The 15,817-nt window shown below is 38.2% G+C and overlaps 1 protein-coding gene across 3 annotated transcripts in view; it reads left to right on the top strand.

The window, feature by feature from the left end:
- The first annotated feature begins 924 nt into the window (after positions 1-924).
- Positions 925-15,817, top strand: part of trappc9 (trafficking protein particle complex subunit 9) — a 179,408-nt gene continuing 164,515 nt past the window's right edge. The window contains exons 1-9 of one of the 3 annotated variants that reach the window (XM_054605756.1): positions 935-973; positions 2,644-2,694; positions 2,803-3,398; positions 5,243-5,388; positions 6,166-6,291; positions 7,257-7,283; positions 8,597-8,718; positions 11,464-11,589; positions 12,809-13,025. In XM_054605756.1, coding sequence (XP_054461731.1) covers positions 2,689-2,694; positions 2,803-3,398; positions 5,243-5,388; positions 6,166-6,291; positions 7,257-7,283; positions 8,597-8,718; positions 11,464-11,589; positions 12,809-13,025 — 1,366 coding nt within the window. In that variant the 5' untranslated portion in view covers positions 935-973; positions 2,644-2,688. Of the gene's footprint in view, positions 974-2,643; positions 2,695-2,802; positions 3,399-5,242; positions 5,389-6,165; positions 6,292-7,256; positions 7,284-8,596; positions 8,719-11,463; positions 11,590-12,808; positions 13,026-15,817 lie in introns of all 3 variants that reach the window. The other 2 variants (XM_054605757.1, XM_054605758.1) reach the window with 2 other exon arrangements.

The following is a 15,817-nucleotide window of genomic DNA, read 5'->3' as shown; positions in this document are numbered from 1 at the left end:
ATCATTAATGTGTTCTGTATATGATAAAATATGACAGCAGGTTTGTACAAACAGATCTAAGTTGTAGGTTTAAACTTAAATGCATAAAAAGTACTACCCTGAGCCTTCCACTTAGCACTTATTGTATTCATATTAGTCTGTTGCACTTATTGTATTCGTATTAGTCTGTTTCACTTATTGTATTCTTTTGCTGTTTCTGTACTTTTGCTCTGGTTTATGCTCTTAGATGCTTGTTTAAGAAAAGGAGATGCACTTATGACTTCTGGTGACTAGTAGTATTTATTCAAATTCACATTAATCAGTAATTCATTAATCAGTACATTTGAAGAGCAAAGTGTATCAATGTTTGCTCAGTTGCAGTACCTCATTTGTCATGCACAGACTTTATCATTAATGTATTCTGTATATGATAAAATATGACAGCAGGTTTGTACAAACAGATCTAAATTGTAGGTTTAAACTTAAATGCATAAAAACTAGTTTAATAAGATTGTCTAATATGAGGACATTCATATTCAATATTTATTCAAATTCACATTAATCAGTAATTAATTAATCAGTACATTTGAAGAGCAAAGTGTATCAATGTTTGCTCAGTTGCAGTACCACATTTGTCCTGTAGGTGGCGCGAATGTAACACATTAGACTACTTCTTTTGCAGAAGAAGAAGAAGAACGTCGAGTTACCGAGCTACAACCGGAAACAACGATCCTGATTTCAAACTAAAAGCAAAACATCGGGCTTTATTTGAATATTGTGTGCTTCTATGAACAATATACAAAAAAAATATATTGTAGTGACTCAGACAGAGGTATTCATTCAGTTAAACAAACAAAATATCTCATAACCTCAATTGTTCTTCTGCGCTGTAGCATCACACACTTTTACTTTGAAAACAGCCACCGGATGTGACGTCGTGGTGTTGCAGGACTAAGGAAGTTGTTCTTTCTGACAGCTTTACTGCCAAGAGAAGGTGAGTAAATGATGCATATTAAAGACTGTGGAGTGAAAGACAGAAGCAAACGACCTGATCTGATATTTGCAATCATTACTTTATTATTTAATTCTGCTTTGTGGCTGTGTGGCTGTCATTAGCATCCAATACATGGGCCAGCTAGCTAAGCTAAGCTAGCTGACTGATGTTTTCAGACGACATTATGTCTTAACATGTTTCTGTTTGATATATTATGATCACAGGGGTTTATGTTGTCATGGTGGTGTTTATGCAGCAGAGGCAGCAGCAGGAGGTGTTTGTTATGAAGGAGGAGCTGGGCTCCAAGAAGCACTTCTTCATTCACACGTCAGAGGATGTTTTGAAGACAAACACAAACACACTGCACACAAACACTACACACTACACACTGCACACACACATAAAAACACACTGCACACAAACATAAACACAAACACTACACACTACACACTGCACACACACATAAAAACACACTGCACACAAACATAAACACACTGCACACAAACATAAACACAAACATAAACACACTGCACACAAACATAAACACACTGCACACAAACATAAACACAAACACTACACACTGCAAACAAACATAAACACACTGCACACAAACATAAACACACTGCACACAAACACTGCACACAAACATAACCACACTGCACACACACATAAACACACTGCACACTAAACACTGCACACACACACACACACACACACATAAACACACTGCACACAAACATAAACACACTGCACACAAACATAAACACACTGCACACAAACACTGCACACAAACATAAACACTAAACACTAAACACAAACACTGCACACAAACATAAACACACTGCACACAAACATAAACACTGCACACAAACACAGCACACTGCACACAAACACTGCACACAAACATAAACACACTGCACACAAACATAAACACAAACACTACACACTGCACACTGCACACTGCACACAAACCCTAAACACTGCACACAAACATAAACACACTGTACACAAACATAAACACACTGCACACTAAACACTGCACACAAACATAAACACACTGCACACAAACACTACACACAAACACAAACACTGCACACAAACACTGCACACTGCACACAAACACTGCACACAAACACTACACACACAAAACACTGCACACTGCACACAGCTAATGTTTGTTAGTGTGGATTCAGAGGGAGTATATATGAACTAAACATGGTTTGTGGTTTAATTATAAATATAATCTGAGGACAAGGTGCACTTTTGTTTTACTGTTCTATCTACGAGGACATAAGTGATATATTCTTTAGTAAAATGACTTCCATTCATGTTGATTTATTTTGGCTTGATGACTATGAAAAACTTGAGTTGTGCTTCAGGAAAGGATTTATTTGCCAGGCCTTTAAGAGAAGCCAGAATGTCTTGTTTAATATTGAGTGGTGAGGTAACCTGTCATTTTGTAATTGAAGGAACATGATTGAAATGTTTGTCCACTGCAGCTGCATTTTTGGTGTCTTTATAAAACCATGAGGGTCTGTCTGTCTGTCTGTCTGTCTGTCTGTTAAATAAGTATATTATTTTGAATCGTATGTGCCACAAAGAAAACATTTTTTTTCTCAGCCACTCTCATTAGACTCCATGCTGATAGTTTTATTATTTCATGTGCCTAGGTTTTAAAATATTTACCCCTAAACGTCTTCCTACAACACCACACAATGGAGGTGAGAGAAATGTACATTTGAATACAGCAGTATCTGTATCAGTTTGCTCTGGAGAATTTGCCAATATGATCAGTTCTGTTCATGTTTCTGTTTTTCTGCCCCATGAAGCCACATGTGAAGATGAGCGTGCCAGACTACATGCAGTGTGCCGAGGACCACCAGACGGTTCTAGTGGTGGTCCAGCCGGTGGGCATCGTCCCCGAGGACCAGTTCTTCAAGATCTACAAACGCATCGCCAGCGTGAGCCAGGTGAGCATCAGGGACTCGCAGCGCCTCCTCTACATCCGCTACCGCCACCACTACCTGCCGGAAAACAACGAGTGGGGAGACTTCCAGACGCACCGCAAGGTGGTGGGCCTCATCTCCATCACCACCTGCGCCTCGGCCAAAGAGTGGCCCCAGACCTCGGAGCGCTTCCACGGCCAGAAGGAGGTGTACAGCTCCACGCTGTACGATTCCCGTTTGCTGGTGTTCGGGCTGCAGGGAGACATTGCAGAGCAGCAGCGGACGGACGTGGCCTTCTACCCGAGCTTCGAAGACTGCCCTGATGTGGAGAAGAGAGTGGACGACTTTGTGGAGTCCATATTTATTGTTCTGGAGTCCAAGAGGCTTGACCGGGCCACAGACAAGTCAGGCGACAAGATACCGCTGCTCTGTGTGCCCTTTGAGAAGAAGGACTTTGTGGGTTTGGACACGGATAGCAGGTGAGTTGTTGTGTTCTCTCCACCAAAATCCACACATGCTTGAATGATCTCTGCAGCCAGTTAATGTGATGTGATGCATTATTGTGTGTGTTTGTTTCTGAGTCAAATTGCTCGTTACATATCAGCCTTGCCTGCTCAAAAATTCTCCTCTCAAAAATCTGTCTTTTTGATTTTTGCTGCGTTCATTTCCGTTTGTTCACCTTGGTTTATGTGTCTTTATTCTGTTTTCTTTTTTTTTTTCTTCTCTCATACTGTCCTGTGAGTTTATTGTTGGGTGTGAAAAGGTGAGATGTTAGACTCATAAGTTTAGTTAACCCATACCTTTCCCACCAGCTTCAGCTGTGCCCCTGACAGATAAATGCCAGACCTCTGTGCTGTTGTGCATTTGCTCATGACTCCAAGCCAAACTCATCGCTCCTCCGCAGGTTTCAATATACACACAGAATGAATGCTTGAATTGCATAAAATGAATATAGACTCATCACAACCATCCATTTCATAAGAGGCTTGAAGTTAAACAATATACATTCAAATGTAATTATATGATTTTAAATATATAATATAAAATAAATAATGAAGATAAAACAAGAAGAGTGTTTCGCAATAAAAGGAAACATGCAAACCAGTATTTGTTTGTGTTTTGATAGAGGGAACGGTAAACTTGTAACGCATTGTTTCATTGGTCCTTAATTTCGCAATCATTTCCTTGGAAGTTTCCTGGAAAGAAGTACGGAATTTTGTACCAATTATAGGGGAAAATATGAATTTACTTAAAAGAAAAGCTCCAATTTAAAAACCTACATTTATTTATAATTAATAAGGGGAAAAACTTTTTTCCAGGAATCTTCTTGGAAATAATTGTGAGATTACGAACTGTAAAATAAAGTTAAATAAAGTGTTGACGATAATCGATACATTATAAAATCCACAGTATTTGCATTTCAAATTAACTCATATTTATGTGCTGAAACATTAAAACACACTGTTATGGTCCTTTTTTAACGGAGGAGCTGATAGTTTGGACACACTGAACACAGCAGCTTCAGGAGAACATTTGGATTGAGACGGTGCAGATTTTGGCTGCAGATGCTGGAGCGACACGGCAGCCATGGGTCATGGATCTTTATTCATGAGACGATACGTTACCTTCCAGCTTGGCACAGCACTGCAGCCACTTATAAAAAACATGAATTTGATAGTGGCATCCATGTCCAAAGATCCAGTTTAATTGCTGTGGTTATTTTTTCATGACTCCCTTAAGAGCAGCCTCCTTTTCGTTTTCGTTTTACTCCTGTAAGTAGCCTTTATTATTTATCTGCCAAATGTATTTTATAGATTTCCCAGATTAGAGTTTTTTTTTTTCTCTGCTTCTGCACAGCTGAGAAAAATGTTGTCCATGTCTTACTGTCTTCACAAGACCTTCCCAGTCTCTTAGAATTCGCAAATATCTTGCAAAATAGAGTTTGCAATTTCCCCTGAAACCGTTACATTTCCTCTGTATCCTGGTGAAGTTGTTCCTTTCCTAGTCCCCGTGTCATTGTGCAGAGTTGTAGGTCGACTCGTGCTCTCTCCTTGTTTGGTTGCTTCCCCTTTGCTTGTGCTTTCCCACTCCATACATCCCCTTCTGTAGCTGACTGATAAGATTCACTCTAGTTTGCTCTCCTGGCTCCCTGCTGACATAAGAAATGACAATAGCAGCAAGTCAGAGCTGTTTTTGTACAAAAAAAATAGACGAAAAAGGAAAGTCGCCAATATGAATCAACCAAAATCAATTTAAAATCCTAAAATCACCCTGCTGTTATCTTAACATGTTCTGCTCCCCTTTCCCCGCTGCTCTCTCTCAGGCATTATAAAAAGCGTTGCCAGGGGCGGATGAGGAAGCATGTCGGGGACTTGTGTCTCCAGGCAGGCATGCTGCAGGACGCCCTGGTCCACTACCACATGTCCGTGGAGCTGCTCAGGGGCGTCAATGACTTCCTCTGGCTGGGTGGTAAGTCGGGAAAATATTGGTTTATTTCTGTAAAATAGGACTTGCAAGGCTAGAATTAGTTTAGTGTTGTTCTTTCACATAATGTATCAGCGTCTGGCCGATACTGGACTTTTATGGTCAACAATACCAGTATCAATGTTTCATAGTTTGTTTTTTCCAAACACATACAGTACCAGTCAAAAGTTTGGACACACCTTCTCATTCAACTACTTTGAAGAATGTAAAATATAAAACATATTCTGGTTTGTTGAGCATTTGTTTGTTTACCACATAATTCCATATGTGTTCCTTCATAGTTTGGATGTCTTCAATATTAATCTACAATGTAGAAAAAAATAAAAATAAAAATAAAGAAAAACCATTGAATGAGAAGGTGTGTCCAAACTTTTGACTGGTACTGTACAACACAAAAACATCCCAAAAAATGTGGATATTCAAGACTTTTGACAAACGTGTACCAAGAATTTATAGATGAAAAATAAACTTGTCAGTGCTCTCAGGTTTAATAACTATGTAATTACATCAAACATATCTTTGGTATTTCAATGCTGCAATTTCTTGTTATTTATTGGTGGATATATACACTACTTTATATCTTTGATAAGCCAATAATATTCACCTTGTCAAATATATAGTTTATTAGAAGTGTCAGGCTTTAGAACTTTTATGATCCAGCGAGCTTCAGAGGCTTTTACAAAGATCTATAAAAGAACAACAAATAAGCGCTACGTAGAGATAGAATGAATACAATGTCTTCTTTCATGTGTTCCCTTCTAGCTGCGTTGGAGGGTTTGTGTTCAGCCTCCGTTATATTCCACTACCCCGGAGGCACAGCGGGGAAGAAGGCAGGACGAAAGCCGAGCATCTCCCAGCCGGCAGACGCAGGGAAACGCCACAGACCAGGTGAGCACATCGGCCTGTTAGCGGACTGATTGACACAGTTGTTGTTGGATGAGATAACAACCACCGACGGTCTGTGGTCTGTGAGTGAGCTGTGACGGAGTGAGAGTGTCGCTGCTGACTGGCGACTCAAACACCGCTAAGCTTCGCTCAGCTAAACGGCTTCCTCTGTGTGCAGAGTGCAAGATGTCGGCTTCCTGATTGTGTTTAAACTAAACATAAATGAATCTTTCCTCTCTGTTATTAACATGCTTTTAACACGGTGTTATATTAACAATGCCTTGTATGCAACTACACAACGCTGTACCGCTTTCAATATAATCAATGATAAAGAGCTGCTTTTAGGATTCTTGGATGTTATCTGAGGGCCGCATACTTTAGGGTTGCAAGTGATGATTTATAAACTGATTGATTTATGTGCTAGAGATCATTATTGTTTAATTGTAAAGCTTCTACATCTGGCTAATTAATCGTGGCAGCGGTAGTACAGCAAATCCCGTGTTCTGCTTTGTAAAATTCCTGTTTTTGACAATGGAGTCTGGTGGCTTTAGAGCAAAAAATAAATGAATACAACTGCTTCAGTTGCAAGAAAGGGCTCTCTGATGGTAAGGTAAAATGGTGAAAATGTTCTAACATTTAAACTGATATTTATTTTGTTCTTTTAGATAAAATCGATTTTGCTTTGGCCCCGTTCACAGACGTATACGGCTTTGCTCCTGTTCCCGTTCACTAGCTAACACTCTTCTTCTTTGCTTTTGTGTGCATTTAAAACTGGATCCACTAGATGTCAAATACTTTCCATTTATTTTGGTGAAGTCAATTGCATGCCAAACGTTTATCCTGACTCTTGATTAGTATATGTTGTAGGAGAACTGCTGCAGCCATGAAGCACTTTGTTGGGGACTAACACTGCTAACATTGCGCCTTGCGTCATGGAGTGAATCTGCATTCTTTCTCTCTGTCTATAGGAGCTCAGGAGGTTCTCATTGACCCAGGTATAGTATGTCTAACCAACATAGCTTCTTGTAGAACAGTCTGCCCGTTTGCTTGTGGTCCAGTCTGTGTTTGATGTTATTTTTTCATCCTACATTATCAGCCTCCTGATTGTTCTGGTTTATTTTATCCTTTGAGAAGTGATTGATGTTTTTTCCCCCTCTTATGGCAGGTAGTGTTCTCTCCTCTGTTGGTTTACAGTCACCTTTTGTTTTTATTGTTTTTTTCCCCTAACGTACCTGCTCTGTCTCACAGCCACACTTTTGCTGATCAGTATCACATGCCTTTTAAATGGTCACCCTTAAGAGCTTCTATTCCTTATTTATCGAAGCCCCCATGATGTTCTAACAACTCACATTTTACTCTTGATTTTTTTACATACAAATTAACCGGATTAAAAGTATTAAAAATGTTTTCCTAGCATATTTGGAAAAATTGAACACAACGTTGCATTTCTGTCGGTGCACCAGCAGGTGGCAGCTCATCACTAGTGGTGCATACTTTAAATTCCTGCTTAGTTGAACGCTCACTATTCCTTAACCTCTCACTTTCATAACCAAAGAAAAGAAAGTGTATTTTTCTGTACTTTAATCACCTCAGTAATTGGACTTTATTTACCTCTTTGTCATGTCGCGTGTGTAAATTAGCCTAAGAAACTAGTGCAATGCAGCATCTCGTTTGTCACATGTTTGTCATAGTGACGGCACCACAGTGTTGCTATGGACACAGCCCCGTTGCTAGGCGATGCGCTCTCAATTTGTATTGGTATTCTAATCAGATTTGGCCCAGAGATGCACCTTTCGCAATTGCTTTTGAAACATTTCAGGTGCGAGATTAACTCTAAGCCTGGGACGTTTGCCATGAACACCGTCTTAATCACATTTTAGAGGACTCAGAATGATCATTATAACACTTACTACTGGTGTTAGGGAGAGCGGGACCATTTGGTGTAGCGGTGTTTAAGATTTACATTTAGTTTTTAGTGGGATCATCAGGAGAGCTAGGATTAAAACGCATATTTCACAGAGTTTCATTCAACATCATCTGTATTTTTTAACAGTCTTGTTCTGTGAACATCTTGAACACTGTAAATCTGTGTCTTATTTCATACTTGTATATACATATATATTAAGTGCATGTGGCGGTGGTAGCCAGGGCGGTACCTTTTTAAAGAGTTTTTGGTGGATTTAAGTTTCCCCTCCTTCCTGTTGTCACTCCTGTTGTTTCCTTTCCTTTTTGTGCTGGAACAGACTGAAGGACGCTCACCCTGCTGTCTTTCTCAAACTAATCCTAAACCGTCTTCTCTTGAGTGTAGGAGCCCTCACAGCCAACGGCATTAGTGCAGACACCAGCACTGAGATCGGAAGAGCAAAGAACTGCCTGAGTCCTGAGGACATCATCGAGAAATACAAAGAGGCCATCTCCTACTATGGAAAGGTAACCGCAAACTACACAACTCCTTCATCAAAAGTCAACCAATATTGTTTTTGGATTAAAGGTACTAATGGGTAATATTAGGGTTCCCTCCAGATCTTAAATATAAAAGCAATTTTTCGAACCATCATTCAGTACATGAGACAATAAAACTCACAACAATTATGCATTTGTGCATACTATCAGCCAAAATGTAGAATAATGATACATACACAATAAGGGATTGCAACATGTCCATCTTATCAAACTAGCAAATATTATATATGTGTAATAGAAGGCTAGTATTGGCTTTATGTATCAGTCAAACTCTAAATGACTGTTAATAATATATATATCACATAATGAAGAAAAAAATTCTTTATATGAAAGTTAGAGGCTCACAAACAACATAAAACATACACTCACGAAAAATCACATTAGAACATAAACAATTCCATCAGGAAAAAGAGCTAGTGTGTAAAGATGCATTCAAAAGAAGTCTTCAAAATGGATATTATAGTGGGAATAACAGATTTTACAAGTTATTTTATTAGTCTGTATTAAGTAAATTCATGGAGCATTTTTCAGTAAGTATTTCACAATAAATGACAAAAGCACAATTTTAGAGCAGTAAATAAACTAAAACAAAGAAAGCAATTAGTTTGTCTTGAGCTGCCTTTTTAAAGTTAAATGTCTTTTATCTTCAAAGGTAAGTCTGATTTATATTCTTTTTCTTTTTCTTATTGTCAACAAGACTTAATCCAACAATGAATTCTCTCCTGATATGTTTTACTCCTTTGTATCATAGAGCTCCTTTGTTGTCCTAAAACTCTTATAAGCACATCACTGAGACGGGGTATTAGAGAGTATTAGAAGTTAATTTGCAAAAGTCAGACTTTTTTTATTTAATTCTTGCCTGCCATAGGCAATAATTTAAGTTATATAATGGAGTTTAAAAGTTTTTTGTGGATTTGCAGGAGGCAACATCAGACTTCTCGTTATATTAGCACTGGAAACGTGTTGTCTCTCTCTGGGCTTGTGCCAATTTTAGCTAAAAAAACTCAATTAAATTAAATTATTTAATAACTTTAAGTGATTGATTAACCTATTCATTTATCCTGCTGTCATTTTTCATCCTACATTATCAGCTTCCTGATTGCTATGATTTATTTTATCCTTTGAGAATTGATTGATGTTTTCTTCCCCCTTATGGCAGGTAGTGTTCTCTCCTCTCGGTTTACCGTCACCATCCAAGTCCCATTAATTGATTTAATTAGAATTTATTGTTATATACTGCTCGGGATCTCTGAAAGAAAAAAAAAAATATATATAAAAATAACAATATTAAGATAATAATTAATTATTGTCTATAAGTTCCCGTTTGATCTTGAATCATACTTTCACATTTTGGCCAGTACGACTCTGAAACAAGTATTAAATTGCATTAAATGTTGAATTAAACTGGTCATAAAAAGTCTTACATTTAACTTTATGAACCCAGCAGAACATTTTATTATAGAAAATTGTTGAGCCTTTAAAATATTTATATAATTGGTTTATATTCATGACCTGTTTTGAGTTATTTACATCTTCATTAGAAATAAATGGGCTGTGATGCCACAGACGGTGTAGAGAAGTCAGAAGCTCCTGACTGGACAAAAAGTGTTTTAAGGCATTTTTCTCTTTATTTTAGTTAAGATAAACATAAGAGATAAAGACACCATAGTGCCTGACACTCCAGAACTTTTAAAGTGAATAAATAAATGATCATACTGCACATGATGATAGAGTTTGCATTCAGATTGCTCTCTAAACAAAACCACCACTGGTTGGCAGAGATGGAGCTACAGGTGATGTGTGTAATATGTATCCATGTCACCAGGGGGCAGTGTTTGATTAGGTTTGAGTGACAAACACTATGTTTGAGTAGTATCAGACCACTACATGCTGACAGCAGCTGTTTATTTCCTGAACGCTACATGGAGACTTACGAACAAGCATAAGAGCTTGTGTAATCTCTGGAAATAAAATAACCTTACTAGTCAGTGAAAACCTTCATAAAAAGCAGTATTTGACAGACAAAACCATATGAATAATGTATCAGTGTGTGGCATGGTATATTTGTACTCTCCCTTTGACCACTGTACTTGTACAAAGTCACAAAGAATAGTATTAAAGTATCCTTAATGCTTAAGGAAAGCTGAATGGGCTCATTATGCTACAAAAACTCTTCTGAAGCAACCCCGTGCTTTATCTTCATTATTATAATTGCCTTTTTTGCTCTGACCTCCCTCAGCCCTTTTACCTGTAACCAGCTCATTCAGAATTAAATTACATCTCAACACATAGCCATTCAGATATTAATTGAATTTTAATAAGGACACAATGAGGGGTGGAAGTGGAGGGAGGTTGAGGGACGGCAAGATTATTATTTTTTTTTTATATAAAATACGAATGCACACACTTGCTCGCAGCGTGAAGCCCCGGCAGAAGAAGATCAGGTTTTTTTTTTTAATGGAAGCATAAATGGAGTTGAGGCCTGAAATCCCTGAAAAAGGAGCAACAGGGGATCGGAGTTATCACACTTGTCTGTCATCCCACATTGGCAGTGACTGATGAAGGTGCTCACATGTTAATGAAAACGCATCCCCTCTGATTATGAGGTGGTTTGCAGAAGTCAAGGCGACCCTCATCGACTGTTCGTTTTTCATTAACCAAGGTGTTCTCCCCCCCCTCGCCTCCCCTTGCTCCTCCTCTTATCTCCCGCAGTATAAGAACGCTGGCGTGATCGAGCTGGAGGCCTGTGTGAAAGCGGTCCGAGTGCTGGCCATTCAGAAGAGGGCCAGGGAGGCCTCCGAGTTCCTGCAGAACGCTGTTTACATCAACCTGGGACAGGTACGCTCTCTGAACATCCTCCATAAACACAGGGGGATTCATATGAGTAGTAGAGAATGTAGGAAAAAAGCTTAATAAAACATAATTCACCTTACATCCTAGTTCAATGATGAACTTGTTATCATTAAAACATTACCTTTCTCCTTTAGCACAAGAGCTTTGTCCTCTTAAGTCTTCTCGTTTCCTCATGTGACCTCTGCAGCCAGTGACATTTCCTCCAGGCTTCCCCGCTGAGTTCAGTGATTCAGACTCTCTCTGTGTCTGCTTTTAAATCTGGATACACCTGAAATAACATTATCATTTAATAATTAGTGCCTTAGGGCTCATGCCAGTTTTTTTTTTTTTTTTTTTTTTTTTTTTTTACCTGTGCAACTGTAAGTGTAGAGCAATCAAGTGAAAGAGTTCTTTATAGTCCTTCAAGCACTTCGCATGATGTCACAATCAAATGTGAGAACTAATATTTAGTATTGAATGGTTAAAGATCGCCTCCAGATATGTTTGGATATCAATGAAAATACTCTGCTTTGAATAATAATTTGTGTCTGATGTGTTTTTTTTCCACAAAAAAAGTTCAAACAAGTTAAAAATTACTTCTCTTTCTCACTAAGTTCCAGAATCTATGAATATGCAGATATTGTTTAAGACATGGGATAATAATAACAATAATAATAATAATTGCAATGCTGATACTACTACTACTACTACTACTACTACTAATTACTACTATACTATAATAATACTACTACTACTACTACTACTACTACTACTACTAATAACAATAATAATAATAATTGCAATGCTGATACTACTACTACTACTACTACTACTACTATTATTACTACTACTAATAATAATACTACTACTACTACTACTACTACTACTACTACTACTAATAATAATAATTGTTATTGTATATTTATATAGCACCCCTAAACACACTGAAAAGGCCTTTGGTATTCCTTTTCATTATCCAATTTAATCTGTAGTCCAACATGTATCACATTTTAAATTGGCTTTATTGTAGCATATATGCAGTGTATGAATTGTGATTTAAGGTGAGCGCGGAGAAACTTTCCCCCTTCAGCACATAAATGTAAACACAAGCTCAGCTCTTCACATCTGTCTGCCCAGTGAAGCTCAAATATCCAAGTGAAGCAACTGTAAACAAAACCCATTTTTTCAGTGGAAGTTGACTTTAATGTTGTCTCCATAACTGCAGCTGTCAGAGGAGGAGAAGATCCAACGCTACAGCATCCTGTCCGAGCTCTACGAACTGATCGGCTTCCATCGCAAGTCTGCATTTTTCAAGCGCGTGGCAGCCATGCAGTGTGTGGCCCCCACCATCCCGGAGCCCGGCTGGAGGGCCTGCTACAAGCTGCTGCTGGAGACGTTGCCTGGATACAGCCTGTCGCTTGATCCCAAGGACTTCAGCAAAGGTAAACTCGCACACTTGGAGGTAGAAGATGTTTTGGGCTGAGGGAAAATTATCTTTTTTTCTCAACACTACAGGCCTTTTTCACATCAGCCAGTTTGACATGTAATTTCAGGGTACATACCGGTATAATTAATAACATAATTATGGCCCTGTTCCATTTAGGTTGGCCAGTGCCCTGGTATTGTGCATGCTGGCTCACTGTGACACACTAAATAGAATGGGACCATAATTGATTTTTATGACATGGCAAAATGGCTGCTGTGAAAAGAGCCTATTCATCTCACATTTTGTTTCAGGCCTGCAACTAACAATTACTTTCATTAATCAATTCCTATTTTTTTCGATTAACAGATGTATTCTTTCATTTATAAAACTTAATAAAATGGTGAAAAACAGCCGTCACAATTTCCCTCTGACTATAGTGATGTCTTTATTTTGCTCGTTTTAACCGACCAGCAGTCTGAAACCCAAAGATATCCAATTAACAACAATCCTATTCAAATTTGAGAAGCTGGACCCAGATGAATATTTGGTATTCTTGCTTGACAATTGACTAAAACAAGGAATTAATTAACAACATTTCTTCCAAATAATTTTTTTGTCTGTCAACTAATTGAATTAACAACGAATTGATTTAGCTCTAGTGTGATTTAAGGTACAGTATTAAGCACGTGGTGAACAATATATGCACCATTAATAGATATATAAAAGAGAAGATTGTGAACCTGAAAATATCCTGTCAGGAAAGTTTCAACCTGACAAGATCAATATATTAGACGAGAATAAGGAGAAGACGCCGACAGAACCTTGCAGTTCAATTACTGAAGTCATTTGCATGTTCATTTGTTATTTCTTATTCAAACTTTATCATTCATTTTACATCAAAAGTCATTCAACAAAGAACATCATTGTCCATGATAAAAGTAAAGACTTTAAAATGAACAACAAACAAAGCATGTCGTTTTTTTTTTATCCCTCCTGCAGGTTTGGATTGGAGGCGTTAATCGTTAATCTGCCGTCATTTTGTCTTCAGTTATGATGCTTTTGGGAAACACCTCTAGAGCTCCTACAAAAATAATAATCATATATGACCCACTAGAAGTGTGTGGCAGTGTCCTCTCTGCCTGTATTTACTCCTTTCCTATTCATTTGTTAGTTTAGGTTTTTTCATTTTGCTGTGTTGGGGACCTTTCTGGGCGTTTCTCTGCCCCTCTCCAGCTGTCACACCTCAGCCTCGTCTCTCTCGGGGCTCTGCTCTTCTCTGGCTGATGCTGTAATCTGTGTCGTCAGAGCTGGAAGCTCCGCTAAATTCTCCTGTCTGTACACAAATACTACACCTGTTAGGTCACTGGTTCACAACCTGGATGGTCCGACCCCCACTAGTGGTCCCCAAAGCTTACTGGAGGTTGTAAGGCCTTGGGTGTAAACTTTAAAAAGAAAACTGTGAAAAAACTAGATGAAATTGTTTATTTTAAAAGTTTGGATTATTAATTAGGATATAAACTTTAACAGATCAATCTCCCAGGGAAAGGACACAGCCTTGCTAAACAGCCTTGTCCTGCATTAGAACAATATGCAGTTTACCCAATTCAAGAGCTAATAGAACAATGGACAAGGGAGAAGAAAATACTTAATTTTAAAAAGCCTATTAACTTTACTAAAGGTTCCTAAAAATAACAGGAAACTGCTGAAAATCTGCTCAAAATGTATCCAAATTGCAAAAAAGTCCTGCAGTTATTGCATTCCTACTTGTGCAGTTCATCAGTTATATTCCACTGGTATTGATATGCATTCAATACCATTCTATTGGACATGAAATCAGGCTTCTCAATGATAGAAAATGCTTCCCTTAAATAAAAAGATTAGGAACCATAACATTAGCTAGCATGCAGGAGAAACGGCACGTCGACCAAATTACAGCCTTTACCGTAAAACAATTCAACATCAAGTTATTGTTAATCAAAATCAAAAGACATGACATGAGCATAAACATACAACATGATGTTTTCTCCCAACAGGTGTGTCGCGCTCATACTCACTGTATAATTCGTACGTTGTGTTAAGCAGCAAATGGACCATGCTAGCATGTTTTGGGAATTGGATCTTTTATAAAACGATGGCAGTATGTGGAATAGAAATCATTGCTGTAATAAGAGCTAGACTTATCTATTTATTTTAAGGGTCACGAGTCAAGCATGGCTGATTTTATATCCGTGAAAAGGAGTAAATGTCACTAAATTAATCTTTTTTTCAAACACTTAAAGCAGCACGCTCTTGCATGCTCCAGATTATGTGAGTGGCGGCAGAGTAAAGGCATATTTAATAGATATGGAATGAATCACATTGCTTCATTCCAACTCAAGCTCTGCTGTCTTTTTCAAGTGTTTCTCTTCCACTGTGTGTTCTGCATTCAAGCCAGCACTTTTCTCAAAGAGAGCCACAGTTTAGACGTGACCCGGGTTTTTTATACACTCTTTGGTAAGGTCCTCATGATAAGCCCTTTTTGGTTCTTCAGACTGTTGAACCTTTTACTTGTTGCAGTGCTTCTCAATGGCAACACAAAAGACAGAGCTCACAGTGAACAGCTCAGGGACGTTATGTCTTCTGACCCTTATTCAAGAGATACTCGTTGGAGGATTTTTCTCAGATGGGCTTTTAATGTCTCGCTTAGTTTCTTTTATAAACTGTGAATAAAAAAAAAAACAAGCTGCAGATTGTTTGAGGTTAAATGTTTGCACTTCAAATATGAAAGGGTTGTTTTGTATGATACTTCCCACCAATGCTATTAATACC

The sequence above is a fragment of the Anoplopoma fimbria genome, chromosome 10 (genome assembly GCF_027596085.1).
Source record: "Anoplopoma fimbria isolate UVic2021 breed Golden Eagle Sablefish chromosome 10, Afim_UVic_2022, whole genome shotgun sequence".
NCBI classification, from domain to species: domain Eukaryota; kingdom Metazoa; phylum Chordata; class Actinopteri; order Perciformes; family Anoplopomatidae; genus Anoplopoma; species Anoplopoma fimbria.
This window is presented reverse-complemented; position numbering and strand designations above follow the sequence as displayed.